General features: G+C 44.5%; 1 protein-coding gene across 4 annotated transcripts in view; it reads left to right on the top strand.

The window, feature by feature from the left end:
- Positions 1-19,700, top strand: part of ldlrad3 (low density lipoprotein receptor class A domain containing 3) — a 113,180-nt gene that overhangs the window by 47,194 nt on the left and 46,286 nt on the right. For 2 of the 4 annotated variants that reach the window (XM_080190519.1, XM_080190518.1), the window contains exons 2-4: positions 6,574-6,720; positions 8,871-8,996; positions 14,000-14,131. In XM_080190519.1, coding sequence (XP_080046645.1) covers positions 6,574-6,720; positions 8,871-8,996; positions 14,000-14,131 — 405 coding nt within the window. Of the gene's footprint in view, positions 1-6,573; positions 6,721-8,870; positions 8,997-13,996; positions 14,132-19,700 lie in introns of all 4 variants that reach the window. The other 2 variants (XM_080190517.1, XM_080190516.1) reach the window with 1 other exon arrangement.

Here is a 19,700-nt window from a genome sequence, read left to right as displayed (position 1 = left end):
TCTAAACCGCCCCCCTTTATCTTGAGGCTGTGCCCCCTAGTCCTACTGTCTTTTTTGAGCGGGAAGAGTCTCTCCACCTCTATCCTATCCATCCCATTCATCATATTAATGTTGCACATTTGGTTTCTCTGCTGATAGGCACCTTGATATGCTTAATGGTTTAACGGTACTATGTAAACGGCAGTGATGCTTTTGACATTTATTTAATAATATTTGGGGCTTGGCTATTAACTTCAGTCAGTAATTCGTTATTTAGGACCTCTGTTGAACAAGACAATACTGCCTTTTCTCCGCCCAAGATGCTGAACTCTGCTTGCTTTAGTGAGGCTATTATAGCATGATTAAGTATCCTATTCTTCGATATCTGCCATGAGATCCATCATCAGCTAACACAGAGAAACCAAATGGTAAAACCACCAATCCTAGCTCCAATTTGCTGCTCATGCTATTGAAATAATATCTACATCGCAGTCATCAGAATGCACCTGTAAAAGGCAGAAAAGATTTGAAGGATGTGCTTCAATATTTGAAGCTGTTTCACCTGGAGAGTTGGTCACTGGATCTCTACTGAGCAGGCAGGAAGATCAGCTGAAGGATCAGTACAATAGAACAGTGTTATTAAGGAGAATGTCTGAGGTAAGCTGAGGAGCCTACTGAATCTACAAATACTCGTAGAACGTAGTGTGAGCTAGTTATTGGAGCTAAGAGCTCAGATGGAAGAAACAAACTGTCAAAAAGAGAATTCCAATCTGGGACGGCATGGTGGCACAGTGGTTAGCACTGCTGTCTCACGGCACCAGGGACCCATGTTCAGTTCCAGCCTTGAATGACTGTGTGTGTGTGGAGTTTGCTTGTTCTTCCCATGTCTGTGTCGGTTTCCTCCCACAGTTCAAAGATATGCAGTTTAGGTTGATTGGCCATGCTAAATTGTCCCTTAGTGTTTCAAGATGTGTAGATTAGGTGGATTAACCAGGGCAAGTGCATGGGGGTAGGACAGAAAGTAGAGCCTGGCTCAGATGCTCGTTTGAAGAGCCAGTGCAGACTCGATGGGCCGAATGGCCTCCTTCTGTACAGTAGAGATTCTATGGATTCTAACTTGGAATAAGTGGGAAAGTTGAAAGTTGTAACTAGGACAAGTAGAGAAGCTCATGTCGTAACAAGTAAAAATGGAGGAGGGGGGTTGACAACCTTAGTTGGCTAAAAGTAAAGTGGTTAACATCACCAACAACATTGATTCAGTGCCTGTACCTGCTGAGGTAGTTATTGGAACCTGAATTCTTCTCCTTATCGTGGCAAGGAAATGTGGGGGAGCCATCATTGGGAATATTCAGAGAATTTCTACAGTGTAGAAGAAGGCCATTCAGCCTATTAAACCTACACCGACAACAATCCCACCCAGGCCCAATCCCCATAATCCCATGCACTTACCTTCCTAATCCCCCTGACACAAAGGGGCAATTTAGCATGGCCAATCAACCTAACCTACACATCTTTGGACTGTGGGAAGAAACAAAGAACAAAGAAAAGTACAGCACAGGAACAGGCCATTTGACCCTCCGGGCTTGTGCTGATCATGGTGCCCTAACTAAACTAAAAGAAATCTTCTGCCCTTACTCAATTCACATCCCTCTATTCCCTCCCTATTCATGTATTTATCCAGATAAGATTCCAGATGGAGAAGCCGGGTCTGCGATTCTGGACAGAGGAGATGAGTCTCTGATTCCAGAAGGAAGACCTGGGTTTGTGATTCCAGACGAGGAGTCAGGTCTCTGATTCCACACAGAGGAGCCAGGCCTGTGGCTCCGGAAGGAGGAGCCAGGCCTGCGGCTCCAGACGGGGGGAGCGGGGCCTGCGGCTCCGGACGGGGGGAGCCTGGCCTGCGGCTCTGGACAGGGGAGTTGGGTGTGTGATTGATAATTAGAATAGATATGATTTGCAATTAGTAACGAGAGTAATTATGAGCTGTAGTCATAATTAGAGCAAATGCGAGTTGTAATTGGTAATTAGGGAAGGATGGAGATGGAGTAATTGGAGTTGAGGGTAAGGGTTGTTATGATGTTAATTAGAGGATGCAGAACCACCCTTTCTGTGACAGTGTACTACCCAGTAATCTGTATCATTTGTACAGGATCTGAAACATCTATTCATCTTCTGCTTAATTGATAGAATTTTCAATTACCTAAAATAATTTGCCACAGAGTCCTCAGTGGTGTCGTGCTGACAGGAACACATGCTTCCAGCCTGAGGCCTGTCTCTATTACCCAGCTGTCTGAGCATCATTGATTCTCGGGTATAACAGGAGACATTCTTTAAGGTCGCCTGAGGCCTTATATTCCTCAACCGCGCTGTCATCATTATTTCCTACGTGTTTCAGTATCAGCTATGTATTACTGAACAAAACACTATTCCTGGCAAACAGGAACAATTTCTGTTTGGCACTGAACCTGTTGTTTGAGTGAACAAGTTATACACAGGAGCTATTAATTTTGATACAGCACATTGATATACGGGCAGGACGTATGGGATAGCAGATAATGGAAACCCTTGAGAGTTCAAGGCCCCGGTCGTATTGTCATGAGCTGGCTTGCTGGGATGAAGGTTTGATGGGTAATAAAAGTTTAATGTGTTGAGAGGTACACACCCACAGCATTGGGGAGTGTTAAACTCCATTATCATCCATGAATATCATTTGCATTCTACTCCCAGTAGAAATACTGTTGATTTGGCCTTAATTGCTCCAGTGACCTTTCAGCTTCAGTTGGTGCTCTGATTATGCACTGGATTTCACACAGTTCACGTTGGAAAACCCGGGGGATGGATTGGTTTGTGATTATCTAGTCTGGGTTAAAGCTCGCTGGGATTCAGTGACATTTGGAGGGAACTACATGTCTTGAAATCTCTGAAAAGTGTAGCTGGGAGTCTGTTCCACATTTACACAACTCTGAGAAAACATTGTTTCTACTTATCCAAAGATTACAACAGTGGCTACACTTCAAAAGTAATTCATTGATTGGGAAGGATCTGGGGGGTTGTGAATGGTGTAATAAAAATTCGGGTCGAATTAATCACTGTGGCTCAGAAGTCAACTTAGCAACTGCTAATTGTCAACCAGCAGATAGCGGATATAGTGTTACTGCCACGCTGTGAGGTAGGGAACTGATCTTTCTGACTGTGGTTCCTTTGAGGGAATCTTAGAAATCAGATTCTGACATTTCCATCTTGTCTTCAAAAAAAAAGTGAACAGCTGGAAAGAGGTTTTGTGAAATAAGCCTTTTGACTGCTGCTGTGTTACAAGCCAATTCAGAAGTGTACATTGATCTGTATCCAAGTTATTCAATGGATTTGTACATTCCAGGTAGGGAGTCGATTAGCTCAGTTGGCTGGACAGTTGGCTTGTGATGCAGAGGGACACCAATATCGTGGGTTTCAATTCCCCTTCCTACCAATGTTATTCATGAAGACCCTGCCATCTCAAACTTGTCCCTCGCCTGAGGTGTGGTGATCCTCAGGCTCAATCATCACCAGTCAACTCTCCACCTCAAAGAGAAGAGCAGCCTGTGGTCACTTGGAATGGTGGACACTTTCATTTCACGTTCCAGGTGGAGAGGAACACTGGTTGAAGGGAGCACATTGTGAACAACTTACAAACCTCACATTACAGGCACTGTTCCAAGTTAAATGTCATGGCAGAATCACAAGGATTTGGGCATTTACTTTCTGCTTTTCAAAACAAAATGGTGCAAATGTTTGAAATGTGGAATGAAAACAGAAATATACTGGAAGGACACAGTATGTCACTCAGCGCTGTCAAGAGAAAAAGCAGCTTAACAATTCCTCAACAGTCTGGTGTGAGGCACACAATAACAACAACACTAATAACAACATGCTATTTCCAGCGTCTTTCCAGCCGGAAAATGTCTGAAAGCACTTCACAGGACATTATCAAATATAATCAGTCACGAAGCCACATGAGATAGGAAGACAGATGACCAAAATCTGGATCAAACAGGTAGATTTTAATGATTGTCTTTAAGGAAGCAAGAGGGTTGGGGAACTTAGGGACAAAATTGCAGAGGCTGAGCCCTACATAGCGGAAAGTGTAGCCATCAGTAATTAAAATCGGGGATGCAAAGGAGATCAGAATTGGAGATCTTTTAAGGTTGTGATCTGAACAAGATTACAGAGATGTGGATAGCAAAGGCCAGGGAGGGATTTGAAAACAAGAACGAGAATGTGAAAATCAGACCACAATTCTCCTGAAAGTGCTGAATTGCAGGAAAACTTCTGGATCCCAGCTGTTTTGTCAGTTCAACTTCCACCTGAATCTCCCCACTCTGTGCACTACAGAGGCCCCAATTGTGAACCTGATTAAAAACCCAGAGGGATGGGGCCTATTCGTGCCAGAGTTTGACAGTTCTGGAACTCTGCATATGCACAGTGGTCTGTCAGCCTCTCCGTTTGCTGGGCAGTTCAAGCGTTGGCCAGCACCGCAACCCCCCACCCCCCACCACAACCCCCACTCCCTCCCTGCGGCCTGATCACGGCCTCACAACAATTCCAGGGCCAGGCTTGATTTCCCACCCCCCATTGTGCCGGAGAGCCCTGATGTCCAGCCAACACCCCCCCCCCCCCCCAAGCAGTGGCAATCCCCCCACCCCTTTCACCTGAGCAGACCCTCCCCCGGAGACAGGGCACCCCCTGCAGACCATGCCAGCCCCAGTCACTGCACTCCCTCCATCCCACATCAATCCCATGCAGAGTGGCAACTGGATCCCTAGGCCCCATCCACAATAGGCCCCGCTTGATGGGCAGTGCCAAAGTGCATCTTGAGCTTGGGCACTTTGCCCTTTGGCACTGTTAGGGTGCCCAAGCCAAAGGGGCACCACTCCCTGACTGACCAAGCCCTGGGGGGCCTCAATTGCACCTCCCCCCCCTTTATTCTAGCAGGGTCTCCTGCTAGTTCCCCGAGCATGGGGAGCTAGTGTGAACCTTGCCAGAATGAAGTACTCCTGGTGGGGTGGGAGATTCAATCCGGACCGGTGAGCTCCTGATAACTAAATTTAAAAGTCATTTAAAACATATTAAAAAAAGATTCAAATAAATTGCTTTCTTTCCCACCAGTTTCCAGCATGGTCTGGCTGGCGACAGTTTGCTGGCTCTGGGAGATGCGCATGCGTTCCTGGCACATGCGCAAATCCCAGAACAAGACCGGCAACATGTTTCTCCCACCCCGACCCACCAGAGAAGTTATGGGTCGCGATGGAAGAATCGCAGCCTCAATGTGTTACAGAACCAGAAGCCAATGTAGTCAGGGCTGTTGGGTAAACAGGACTTGGTACAAGTTAGGTTACAGGCAATAGAAATGTGATTAATTTGATTTACTATTGTCACGTGTATTAGAGAAGTGTTTCTTGCACGCTATACAGACAAGGCATACCGTTTACAGAGTACATGAGGTAGAAGAAAAGGAGAGGATGCAGAATGTAGTGTTACAATGACAGCTAGGATGTAGAGAAAGATCAACTTAATAAAAGGTAGGTTAATTCAAAAGTCCAACAGCAGCAGAAAAGAAGTTGTTTGTGAGTCAGTTGATACGTGACCTTAGACTTTTATTTCTTAAGTGGAAGTGAAGAATACAAATACTGGGTTTAAAAATAACTCAACAAGTTCACACTTATACATATTCTACCTGCCTCCCAGCAGAAAGAAAATTAATGTCAGCCTGTTTAGCGCAAGGACGACAGACATTTCCAATTCATGCTGCAGTTTACTCAGCAGAGTGAAGGTGGGAATTACTGCATTTCTAACGTATCTGTGAAATACATCCACCAGCTCATGGGTCCTGCAATCAGAGACAGCATGAGCCACAGTAACCTTCAAGTGAAACAATAAACTCTGAACATTGAATAATTGAGTTCTTATTCCCCAGTCAACTGATGCACTAGCAGTGACGTTCTTGGACCAGAATATATAATTATATATAAAGATACACACAAACACGAGCACTTTCCTTAATGTACGCTAATGCTCACAGACATATGCAGATACAGCTAAAAGTAGAAACAAGCACTCTACAACTAGGGTCAATTTAGCATGGCCAATCAATCTAACCCACAAATCTTTAAACTGTGGGAGGAAACTGGAGCACCCGGAGGAAACCCACACAAACACAGGGAGAACGTGCAAACTTGGCCTCGGGTCACTGTCTGTGGAGTTTGCACGTTCTCCCCATGTCTGTGTGGGTTTCTTCTGGGTTCTCCAGTTTCATCCCACAGTCCAAAGATGTGCAAGTTAGGTTGATTGGCCATGATAAATTGCCCCTTGGTATCAGAGGGATTAGTTAGGTAAGAGTGTAGCATTACGGGAATAGGGCCATGATGTGGTTGGTACAGACTCGATGAGCTGAATGACCTCCTTCTGTACTATAGGGATTCAATGAAGTGCAACACACAGCTGCATGGGCATTCAGATGTAGTGCACATGTTCGCTTAATCCATGACAACATTGCAGATCGAACTTCATTCATTCTCCTTGTTGACTGGGTTTGTTGCCCATGTTTTGTCATTTAAACAGAAAGCCAGCTCCTGCCAGGGAACAATTTCACCAACGAGTGCAACATTCCCGGGAACTTCATATGCAGCGACGGCAAGTGCATTCCAGGTGCCTGGCAGTGTGACGGCCTGCCTGACTGCTTTGACAAGAGCGATGAAAAGGAATGTCGTGAGTGATAGTTCACTGTTTATCTTAAACTGCTTGTGTTCCAGGTCTTTCTGTGGGTGATTTAAAACCTGTGTTACCTTTCAAGTGCCCAGTCATCTGTGACGGAATTGGCAGGCAGTCATACATCACTGAAAACTGGAAGCAGATTGATGATTAATTACTCAACATTCAAATATATTTGTGTCTGGAGAAACATGATGAATTAAAGATTATACTGTGTTGGCAACTGTATACCTGCATCTTTCCTGACCCAATGTATTCATGAATGTCAGATTTACCTTTTAATCGGCTTTTATATTCCTACGTTAAGTCAGTGACTAGACTTCAATAGTACTTCACTGGCTGCAAAATGCTGTGGGATGTACTGAGGTCTGTATGGTGCTATCTAAATGCAACTTTTTCTTTGACTTCCTTTCTTGATTGGTTTGCGTAGTGTAACCATCACTCAGCCACCACCAGCATCAAGATAAATTGGGGAAATTTAGAAGTTCAGTTAGCCTTTCTGACCTTGTCCCAAAGTAACCATTCCTCGTAGAATCATTATAGTGCGTAATGAGGCCATTTGGCCCATCGAGTCTGCACAAACCACAATCCCATCCACGCACTATCCCCATAGCCCCGTTTATTTACCCTAGCTAGTGTCCCTGACACTAAGGGGCAATTTAGCATGGTCAATCCACGTGCACATCTTTGGACTGTGGGAGGAAACCCATGCAGACATGGGGTGAATGTGCAAACTCCACATAGACAACGATCCAAGGCCAGAATTGAACCCAGGTCCCTACGGCTGTGAGGCTCTGGTGCTAACCACTGTGCCACTGTTCCTCCTGGCTGACAGTCGTTCAGTTGTGCTGATGAAACCACAGTGCATTGCTGTTTATAGTACCGGCATGCCACCCAATCTGGGGCCAGGGGGTAGAATGGAAATTTGTACATTTATGAATCAAAATAAACTAGCCAATTAAGCAACAATTAGCAATCTGCAGAAGCGACCCTCACTGAAGTCAATTGAGATGGATTGGTACAATCCTGGAATTGTAAAATACTTGGTTTAAGAAACCAAAATTATAAAAGGTCTTCTCATTTCAAAATCCCTTCTCCCTTATTTCCCCTCTGCTCACACAAGTCACACGGCCTCCGAGCTCCCCATTCCCCATTTTGGCCTTGCTCCTCTATACAACATCCCAATAATGAGAATGGGCCAGCAAGGAGATTCATGAAAGTGTGATGAGGACTCCCTCTCTCTGTTGCCCTCCCAGGGTATAACTGAGGATTGGAAGCCCAGGCCTGTGCATATTCTTTCCTCTGCAGTGTGGGCTATGCATACACACATGGCAATAGGAGCATGCATTCTCTGGCTGCAATGCAAGTGTTTTTGATAAAAGAAAGAATGAACTATATTTCACAGCCTCAAGACATTCTAAAGCATTTTACAACCATTAAAGTACTTTTCAACATAAGTCAAAGTTGCAATGTGGAAAACCTTTCGCAGTTCCTACAAATAACAATGAGATAACTGGCCACACAATCTGTTTTAGGCACTGTTTGAGGTATAATTATTGACAAAAGGCACAGGGAAATGTGCTTTCCAGGAGATCTTTTTATGCCTAACTGAGAGGGTACATAGGGCCTCGTGCAAAACACAACGCCTCTGACAGTGCAGCACTCCCTCTGTCCTGCACAGGAGTGTGACTTAAGGCTCCCACTTCAAATCCTGTATGTGCTCCTCACATCCCCTGTGTAGCTCTTTATACTTGGCTCCACTTCCAGCTGCCACATTCTGGTTGTCATCGTAACACTGCGACGATGGAACAAAGGCGAGAGGGCATTGGTGTGAAAAGAGTTTCAGAACCCCTCCCGTTCCCAGAGGCCATCTGCTGGGAACGGCAGTGAGGGGAAAGGGATGGGCAGATTTATTGGCTGACAAGTTCAGGCAGTATTTCTAATCTGAGGGCAGCTGTTGATTTTCCTGATTGTGATTCCTGCTGTCACGGGTCAATGAGCAGAGCTGATTTGGATTTCACAGGGCTTGTGGAGTTTAGACTTGGGGGCTCCAGACTCTCAGATCCTTTGTCTTTGGTGTTTGGATAGGTTGGTATTTGTTTTTCCCATGAATTTCGCTCTCATCTTTCTTTCTCACCTCCCTACAGCAAAAGTCAAATCCAAGTGTGCACCAACCTTTTTCCCCTGTGCCAGCGGTGTCCACTGTATCATTGGGCGTTTCCGGTGTAATGGATTTGAGGATTGCCCTGACGGAAGCGATGAGGAAAACTGCAGTAAGTGTTCTCAGCCTCATTTCCATGATAATTAGATATGCCAGGAGAGGAAGGAGCTAACTTTAGTCGCTTTCAAACTGGTTTTACTCAGTGGTTCAAAAATGTCAATCATTTCAATTTTCTGAACATATAGAACCTTTTCCTGATATGGTTATGGAATCTGTCTCATCCCTTATCGGATCATACACCTAATTCCTAATGTTTCTTGGATTGCCAACTCAGATTCTGAAAGGTTTCACCACATGACCTTCCAATTTCTGCCTAGTCAAATAGTCCTTTTCCCAAAAGGGGTTATTATTTTATAACGAAGAAAGCTTAAAAAAACACAGTTTATTTTCATGATTTTTCTCCCAGGTTGCTTGCATCCAAGAGATTAATCTATAATCCTGGGAGTCTCCAAGACAGTCTTGGAGAGCTGGCAACAGTATTCCCTGGAAATTCCACGGGAACCCTAACTGTCCCATCTAGGCTGTGTACAAGTCAGCTTCATTAAGTTACATCCACAAGAAAATTTAAAGGGACCATACACTTAAATAAATCACCCATGCAGTCCCAAAAAGAATGAGAGAGTGTTGCATGGCTGCCTGTTCAATGTGAACAGCTTTCAATTGTGTGGCCAGACAGTCTGCGCCATTCCATTGCTCTTTATTGTTTATTTCTGCCCCAGTTTCAATCCTTTCTGCGGTCACATACTGCTCGCTGGTGGTGTGTACTCACTTTGTTTTCTATGCTCACGTTTTCAGAGAGCACTTGACAGTTCCCTTCCCCCATCCCAAATCCCACCCCCATCATCACCTTGCAATGTTTAGGAAGGTTAACACATCTCACCCAGTGACTTGTTGTCCTTGTGAAGACTCTAGTGATGGTGACAGTCCCACATATATTGCAACATGAAATATGTTGCGACACAACATAAAATGGAATCACAGAATTTCACCAAACACAAGAGGTGTGATAGGTCACTTTAATTTTACTGCAGAAGCACATCGCATAAAAATTAGTCGTGATATGTTGGAATGAAGGCCTTATCTTATGAAGAAAGTTTGAATAGGCCAAGCCTGTACTCACTGGAATTTGGAAGAATGAGAGGTCATCTTATTGAAACATATAAGATCCTGAAGAGCCTCGATAGGATGGATACTGGGAGGATGTTTCCTCTAGTGCAAGAGACTGGAACTAGGGAACTTAGTTGAAGAAAAAGAGGTCTCCCTTTTAAGACAGAGATGAGGAGAATTTTTTTTCTCAGTGAGTGATTTGTCTCTGGAATGCTGTTTCCCCAGAGCAGAGGCTGAGCTGAATTTATTTGTTGAATTTATTGAAGGCAAAGTTAGATATATTTTGATGGACGAGGGAGTCAAGGGCTATGGGGGGCAGACAAGAAAGTGCAGCTGAGACCACAACCAGATCAGCCATAATCTCATCGAATGATGGAGCAGGCCCAAAGGGCTGAATGGTCCACTCCTGCTCCTAAGTTTCTGTTCCTATGTCACTGTGTTTGCCACAAATTCCATTACAGCTTTTCCACAGGAATTTGCAATGGCATTTAACATGTTCATCTGCCTCCCTATGGAAGTATCTCACACCCTCTTGATCGTCCCACTGTTTAGGCCATAAGAAGATGGGACTCAATTTCAAACGAAGTATGCACACTAAGAGTTAATCGGAGTTCCTGTCAATGGAAAACTTATTTTCAAAGAGGAAAGCCGGTCTTCACTGGCACTCAGTCCATGTAACTTCAACTATTATTTTAACCCTTTGAAACTCTCCTTACTCTGTTGCAGTGGCCACAGGGCACTGCTGTTTGCTCAGCCTGGTAAAGGTTAAAGTTATAAAATCACCGTATCTAATCTTATTTGACAGTGTGCAGTTGGCTGGCTGCGGCCTCATTTGAGAGTATTGAAGCAGTAGTTTGTTAACACAATCCCTTTGCTTCATGTAAAAGGAGCTTCAGGAGTTTCCTCTTGTGATGTTACCGCGATGAAGTCATTTGTGATGTTATATAGAATATTCCAGAATTAAAGGAGGCCATTCAGCCATCATTCCTATGCTGGTGCTTTGGTCGAGCTATCCCATTAATCCGTCTCTTTAGACATTTCCCCAAAATCCTGAAAATTTTCCTCCTCTTATTTATCCAAATCCCTTTTGAAATGTATTTCATCATCTTTTCTGACAGGGCTTTCTAGATCACAATGAAAAGGTCTCCTCCAGACCCCTCTGGTTCTTTTGCCAGTGACCTTTCAAAGCATTCCCATGAAGCCCTGATGGTCCTCTTGCTGACCAACCGTTTAGAGACATCAGTACACTCTGACTAAACTCATTCTCAACAGGAACAGAGGGAAGTTTTTGGGCATCTATAAGCCAGTTCTTATATTCTGTGAAGGGATGAGGTTTTGCAGTATGCAAAATATTGAGATTGTTCCAGCATGTTGGGGCTTAACATGTTAATTCCTCTGCAAGTTGTCACATAAGCTTGGTATACTTGGAAAGCAGTAACATATGGCTCGGTGGCACTGCTGCCTCACAGCACCGGGGACCCAGATTCAATTCGTAATTGGGTGACTGTCTGTGTGGAGTTTGCATGCTGTCTCCATGTCTGCATGGGGGTGCTCCAGTTTCCTCCCACAGTCCAAAAGATGTGTTGGTTAGGTGCATTGACCATGCCAAATTCTCCCTCAGTGTACCCAAACAGGTGCCGGAGTGTGGCGACAAGGGGATTTTCACAGTAACTTTGTTGCAGTGTTAGTGTAAGCCCACTTGTGACACTAAACTTTAATTTTAAACATTAATGATAGCTGAAACTGAGTGGGGGAGAGTTGCACTGTGTAGTTCTGTGAGATCTCACAGCAAAGCATTGTGGACACCATTGATCTCACCTTGAAATAGGGAAAAGGGACAGCCCTAACTTAGTGTGATTCTAAAGATGGGAATTTGCCCAGTCGACTGTAAGGCAACCTGGCATCTGATTGCAAATAGAAATAATAGTAACCTGACAAGTGTGTGCACTAGCTACCACTTGTACTGTAAGGCGTGGTCACCATAGTCCCAGATAACCGTAGGCTGCTTTCCTCTTTGAAGGAAGGAGCTGACTGGTGGTGATTTAACCTGAGGGTCATCACATCTCAGGTATGAGGTAAGGTTGAGAAGGTGGGGACCTCATGGATGACCTCAGTTGGTACAGGAATTGAACCCGTACTGTTTGCGTCGCTCTGCATCACTAACCAGCCATCCAGCCAACTGAGCTAACCAACACTCACCTGTGAACCCCTGATTAAAATGCCAGAATCTGCTGGCATGTTCAGGAACCCATTCCCACCTATCTTCTCTCGAAGATCAACCCACCATCCCACTCTCTCCTCACAACCTCTGGCATCACCATACCAGTGCTTTCTCCATCCTCTTACCTCAAACCCTATTCCCTGTGATTGCCTCTACCAAATTTTGGGATTACCTCCCTTTTCCCTTCTCCAAGACCAACTGCACATTCTGGGACTGACACCCCACAGCATCCCCCTCCCCTCACACTTCCTTCCAATCTCCCCTCTCCCCCGCTGACTCCTAGTATGACTTAACATGCTGGCTGGCCTTTATCTTGAGCTTTGTAATTGCAGTGTGACTGACATCAGGGTGCCTGTTGTCTGCCAGGCCTGAAGAAACAACTGGCTGGGACCTCAGTCTGGCAGTCGTTAGACTAAAGCTTCTAATGGGCACATATCAAATTTCTGCTCCTGAAATATCTGTTTGCTTCCTCAAGATCCACGTGTCAGAATGGCAGTGTCAGGATGTTGTAAACTAGAGTTTATCCCCTGCTGAGAACAGCAGTCTTACTGCGATTCACTATATATAGGCACATCTTTTTCATCTTCACTTTATTGCTTAACCAGTGCGTGAGTCTGAGTGAGTTCCCCTGATTGCTGTAATCAACACTGACAGATCAGTACAGCAGCAAGAGAAATCGAAACTGAAGGCCATTTAAAATCACTTAATATTCTCAACAACTGAAGAAATATCCTATTACTAAATTATCCCCCCAGGACCAAACTATAAAGTTACTACAAGTGTGGAAATATGCTATAGACCAATCCAATTGGCTTGGTCTCGGTATAACACACAGTGCCTCTGTCAGTCTGTGTATAACACACAGTAACCGCGTCAGTCCCCATGTCCATCTGGTACAGGTCGTTCCCATTGGTTGGGGAATTGATGGGGCACCCTGTTCAGTTTCTTAGGGGAGTCCCTACTGTATTTCATGCCCTCCACGTATTTAAGTTGCTACCCTTGGCCTTTCTAACGATTGGGGTTATCAGAGCTGCATGTCCAGATGACCAAGAGTTCCTGCCCAATGGCAACTGGCAAAAATGCACCACTGTGGTTCCGGGATCATTGTGGGATCAGAGACCACAGGTGAGTGATGGTGATCACGGAATGGTAGACAGAAGTAGTGGGTGTGGCGGGGTCACTGGGGACAAGGGCGGGGGTTGTGACTTTCAGTGGCTTCCCCTTTCCTGATGCAGGGTCCTAAGAACAGGCAATTGAACTGAACAAGGAGCCCTCGGTGTCCATTGGCTGGGTCTGCTTGACAACCTTCCAAGAGCCCAGGAGACCCATGCGGCTCTCATTTAATCCCTGAGCCACCATTAAATTGTGGTGTTTTCGGGGATAATGGCTTTGCAATGAACCTGATTGATATCCCATGGTTGTGAATCCCACACCCACCACTTCCATCCTCCCAGTTAATGGCAGTAGGTTTCCCCTTCACAGGGGAGTCTGACTTAGGGTCTCTTCCATGATTAAGAGGGTCTGGCCGCCATTTCTTCCATCGCGACAGACTGCATTGAATCCAGCTCAATGTATCAGATAGGACAGATGTTGTGTCAGTCTTTGTATCGCACGGTGCTACTCTTAGTCTGTGTACAGTAGAGTTTCCATTTCTCTTGATTTAGCAGTCAGTTCTTGACAATCAGCTGTGTGTACTCTCTAATGCTGTTCTTTGTATTTCATAGCAGCAAATCCCCTGTTATGCTCGACAGCCCGTTTCCACTGTAAGAATGGGAGGTGTATCGACAAAAGCTTTCTGTGTGACGGAGTGAATAACTGCCAAGACAGCAGTGATGAGGACAACTGTGAGATCTCTCCAGGTACGGTGTCGCTGATCCCACTTCCACTCACAGGTCCAAATTTGTCATTCCACGTCACAAAGTATCACCAGCTATTAACCTGGCGGTAACTGTTTAATTTCTGACATTCCTCTGCTCAAAATACATTTCAATTCACCTGACTTACACAATTGCTTTTCCTCCTGTCTCTGATCCCTCCCATTGTTTGCTCTGTCTCTAAAGTTCAGAATCGAAATATTCTCAAGGCAGTAGAGAGCCCTTAGAATTTGTGTACAAAAGTTGGTACAGTCTATATAGAGTGCAATATACAGTTTATATACAGTGCAATATAGTCTGTATGCAGTACATTATACAGTCTATATACAGTGCAATATAGTCTATGTACAGTGCAATATACAGTCCATATACAGTGCAATATACAGTCTATTTACAGTGCAATAAACAGTCTATATGCTGTACAGTTCCTTTTGCAATCTGCCTGTGCTATACAGGCCTCCCATACATAGGCTGTATGTACAGAGTCTATATTGTCTGTGCAGAGACTTGTATGCAGCCTTTGTACAGATCCCCTTGCAGGCTGTGTATAAAACCAAGCACCATAAAATATCAAAAATAACAAAAAAAGAGGGGAAAAGGATTAAGCAAAAATAATTTTCACATTATTATTAGATTTTTAAGGTGAGAAAGACCTCAATGTGACACTGGATAGAAGTGAAGGGAGGGAGGCCTGAGGAAGTGAGAGTTCAGGCCATCCACAATCGACAATATATTATCGAGTACTGAACATTTTCTTACGGATGGTGAAAAGCAATAGAATGAGCAATATTTCAAAGGAAGGGACAAAGTGATCTGGCAAACTGAATTTATTGAGTAAGCAAAAAGGTTTGAGCTACGCTGAAGTAAGATGAAGATGAGAAGCTTGTTTGATCAGGCATTTATATAAGCAATGAACAGTGAGTTGTTGTGATCTGGAATGTGTGCCTGGTCATGGGGTGGAAACAGATTTAATAGTAACTTTCAAAAGGGAATTGGATAATTACTTGTAAAGGAAAAAATTACAAGGTAAATGGCTGAGGAATGAGCTTAATTGGATATCTCTTTCAAAGTGCCAGCCAGGGCATAATGAGCCACAAGGTCTCCTTCAGTATTGTGTGATTCTATAATACCATAAGATCCTTGTTCCGACTGTTGATAGACCTCCCCTCCCATACTCAGAACCCCGTACATACTGTGTACAGATTCCTGCACAGACTGAGTGTTACAAATCCACATATATCCTATGAATGATTGGTATGTACAGTACAGATTCCTGTACATTGTGTGTGTGGAGTTTAAGTAGGCTCATGCTGTGAGGGCTGATGACGGGGATGATTTTGGAGTGTTCGACAGCCCACTGTGTGATATTGTATCTCTGATTAGATTAGTGTGACCCGATGGTGTCAGCCCTCTGGCTGCTTTGTATTTTCTTGTTTCAGACTCTTGTCCATTAAATAAACATCCAGGAGCAGCTTGAACATTTCCAGAAATGAATTGGCTGCGTTGCCATGCCGATGTTTGATCTCTTTCTTAGTGCTGTCACAAACACTATTTGGCCCTTGCAGTAACAGATTTAGAATAGTGTCCCGTTAAACACAATCACACTTTTGGTGCAGGATTGGATAAGCAAGTCCCGATCTTCACATGCTTGGTTCACATAACAATTTCACCCCCAATTCTCAACCCAGACTTTAAACATGAACACGATCCTGGGTTTGCAAGTCTCTTAAAGGAACACCACTTCTACAAAGCACCTTCTCCTCTTTACAGACACACCATGTGATGATACTATTCACACACAAGACCATTGTTGTATCCCACATGAGCTGCCATTTTTAAAAAAATGAGATCCAGTTCTTCTCCCTTCAGTGAGGTTTAACAAATATTTAATGGGTGGGTTGTCCCTTTAAATTGAACAACAATATGCACCTTTATCGTAAAATATGTGCTTCACAGGCCTGGCAACAGGTGCAGTTTGATACCAACCCACATAAAAAGATATTAGGATCAGTGACCAAAGCATGGTCAAAGAATTAGGTTTTATGGAGTATTTCAAAGGAGTTTGAGAGGTAGAGATGCTCAGAGGGAATTCTGGAACTTAGGACCTGGATAGCTGAAAGCACATAGACTGATTCAAACTGGTGACGTGCAAGACACCAGAACTGAGGGAGTGCACCATTCTCAGGGTTGGTGGGATGTTATAAAGATAGGGAGGAGCAAGACAAATGGATGGAATTGTAAAACTGACCACAAACAACCTGCATGTGTAGGCAGTAACCATGGTGTCAAGTCTCAAAGTGGGCTTGTTCATTGACATTGAGCACTAATCTCATCTCCCACCCAGCCAACCTCATCATGGTTCAGCACAGAAGAGGTGTCAAGGGGAAGGCTCTCTCAAAGAGCTCAATAAACTTAAAGCATCTTGTGACCATAAGAGGCAGGGGCCCTGCAGCATTCCAATTCCCCCCTAAATTTAAAGCACTCACATAAAGTCCTGGATAAGGGGATGTGGCCAGTTTGGTCACTTAGAATGATTGATTGATAGCAGAGAGGGGCCAACATGAAAGAGGGAACTCCAGAGGAAGAATGGAGAATAGAGGGAGTGTGCAGGGAAAATTGGGAATATCATCAAAAAAGTGAATATTGGAGGAAAGGGATTTGGAGCAGTGGAAAGTTCATTTTTGATAGCGAGAAAGAGTCATCCAAAAAGATGTTTGAAAATGGATTATTCAGACTTGCATTGTTTCATTAAACATGCTGTAATTCAGTCCACTGAAACGTTCATATGCTACAGAATAAAAAAACAAATATTTCTGTTACTGACAGGAGACAGCAGCAAAACTGAACACCTTCATCCTCTCACTGCAAGAAGAGGTGTTTTTTAATCATTTCCCCAAACCCTCAATTTGAGAAGTCCAATTTTAAAGTGACTTCACCAAACTCTGTTTATGATTAAACCAGAAGATTAGTTTATTCACACATTCAAACCCAGGGGGATGATCACAATTTCACACAAACTTATATTAATGGGGCTAGAAAAGAGGAGTTACAACCGTGAATAACTTAACCCACAGAAATGGATATCATTTCACATGATTTTCAGAGTCCAGAATGTGAGAAGTCCAGACGGAGATTCCTTAACAGAGAAGTTCCAGTTCTGGCAGGTTCCTGGTAGAAGGCGGTAATGCAGAATCCCTTGAAGTGGATGGCAATGAATTGAGATGAGATTGCTGTATATAGGCTTGGTAAGCAATAGAAGCGCTGCGAGTTGTTGGAGATCTGCTGTTGATCTTGCAGACTGGAGGTAAATCAGCAGACTGGCCTGCTTCTGAATTTTCAACTGAATGTTAAGATTTCAAAATGGTCACTCGAGTCATATGATCTCAAATATTGGTTTAAAAAAAGGGACATAGCGAAACTTTTCATCCTGCACTCACCAGGACAACCCCAAGAATATCAGTATCAGGTGAAACAACAACCATTACTGTGTGAGAAGAAGGTGCCAGTTGATTGGCAATTAGATTGATTGGTAGAGGCATAGCCATGGAGAATGCACCAGTTAATGATGATTGATAGTTAACTACCAAACATTGTTTGAAAATGTAAATGAGGCTGGAGGAAACAGTGAAGTTCCCTTCCCCTCCCCCACACGAGGCTGAGATTTGGAACAGAAGCAACTTCTTCCTACAGTAGGGTTTAAAGCTGTGGAATTCACTCCATTGTTAATGGAGAGGCTGAAATAAGGCTAAAATTCAAGCCACACTTTGTAAATTCATTCATGGGGCATGGACTTTGGTGGCTGGCCAGCATTCATTGCCCATCTCTAATTGCCCTTGAGAAGGTTTTGGTGAGCTGTCTTCTTAAACCATTGAAGTCCATGAAGTGCTGTTAGGGAGGGAGCTCCAGGATTTTGACCCAGCAACAGTGAAGGAACGGTGATATATTTCCAAGTCAGGATGGTGTGTGGCTTGGAGGGGAACTTCCAGGTGGTAGTGTTCCCAGTTATCTGCAGCCCTTGATCATCTAGATGATAGCAATTGTGAGTTTGGAAGGCGTTGTCTGAGGTGACTTGGTGGTTCCTGTAAAGCATCTTGTAGATGGTTCACAAGGCTGCCGCTATGTTTCAGTGGTGGAGGGAGTGAATGTTTGTGGAAGGGGTGCCAATGGGTTGGGCTGCTTTATCCAGAATGATGTCAAGCTTTTTGAATGTTGTTGGCGCTTCACTCATCCAGGCAAGTAGGGAGTATTCCATCACATGCTTGACCTGTGTCTTGTCGATGGTGGATTGGCTTTGGAAAGTCAGGAATGAGTTACTCGTTATAGGATTACTGACCTCTGACCCGCTCTTATAATCCCACTATTTAAAAAGTTAATCCAGTTAAGTTCTGGTCAATGGTGATGCCCCCCCCAACCCCCAGAATGTTGATAATGGGGGATTCAGTGATGGTAATGCCATTGAATGTTGATGGGCGATGGTTAGATTCTCTCTTGTTGGATGGTCATTGCCTGACACTTGTGTGACCCATCTCAGGTAGGTGAGGGGTCAGTCAATGCCCAGTCTCAGGTAGGTGAGGGGTCAGTGCAGTGTCCAATCTCAGGTAGGTGAGGGGTCAGTGCAATGTCCAGTCTCAGGTAGGTGAGGGGTCAGTGCAATGTCCAGTCTCAGGTAGGTGAGGGGTCAGTGCAGTGTCCAATCTCAGGTAGATGAGGGGTCAGTCACTGCCCATTCTCAGGTAGGTGAGGGGTCAGTGCAATGTCCAGTCTCAGGGAGGTGAGGTGTCAGTTAGTGACCTATCTCAGGTAGGTGAGGGGTCAGTCAATGTCCAGTCTCAGGTAGGTGAGGGGTCAGTCAATGTCCAGTCTCAGGTAGGTGAGGTGTCAGTTAGTGACCTATCTCAGGTAAGTGAGGGGTCAGTCAGTGTCCAGTCTCAGGTAGGTGAGGGGTCAGTCAATGCCCAGTCTCAGGTAGGTGAGTTGTCAGTTAGTGACCTATCTCAGGTAGGTGAGGGGTCAGTCAATGCCCAGTCTCAGGTAGGTGAGGGGTCAGCGCAATGTCCAGTATCAGGTAGATGAGGGGGTCCATGCAGTGTCCAGTCTCAGGTAAGTGAGAGGTCAGTCAGTGCAGTGTCCAGTCTCAGGTAGGTGAGGGGTCAGTGCAATATCCAGCCTCGGGTAGGTGAGGGGTCAGTGCAATATCCAGCCTCGGGTAGGTGAGGGTTCAGTGCAATATCCAGCCTCGGGTAGGTGAGGGTTCAGTGCAATATCCAGCCTCAGGTAGGTGAGGGGTCGGTGCAATGTTGAGTCTTGGGGAGGTGAGGCATCAGTCAGTGTCCAGTCTCAGGTAGAAGAGGAGGTCAGTGCAATGTTCAGCCTCAGGTAGGTGATGGGTCAGTCACTGCCCAATCTCAGGTAGGTGAGGGGTCAGTCACAAAATAAAAATTCAAAGATTGTTCACCTTGATGATTTTATCACAAAAAATATTCTAATTTCAACACAGTAATCAGTGACTCTATTTATCTTTTTCAAGATGTGATCCCCTTGAGTCACTCAGGGA

This window comes from Carcharhinus amblyrhynchos, chromosome 6, assembly GCF_965287045.1.
Source record: "Carcharhinus amblyrhynchos chromosome 6, sCarAmb.v2.hapA, whole genome shotgun sequence".
Lineage (NCBI taxonomy): Eukaryota > Metazoa > Chordata > Chondrichthyes > Carcharhiniformes > Carcharhinidae > Carcharhinus > Carcharhinus amblyrhynchos.
This window is presented reverse-complemented; position numbering and strand designations above follow the sequence as displayed.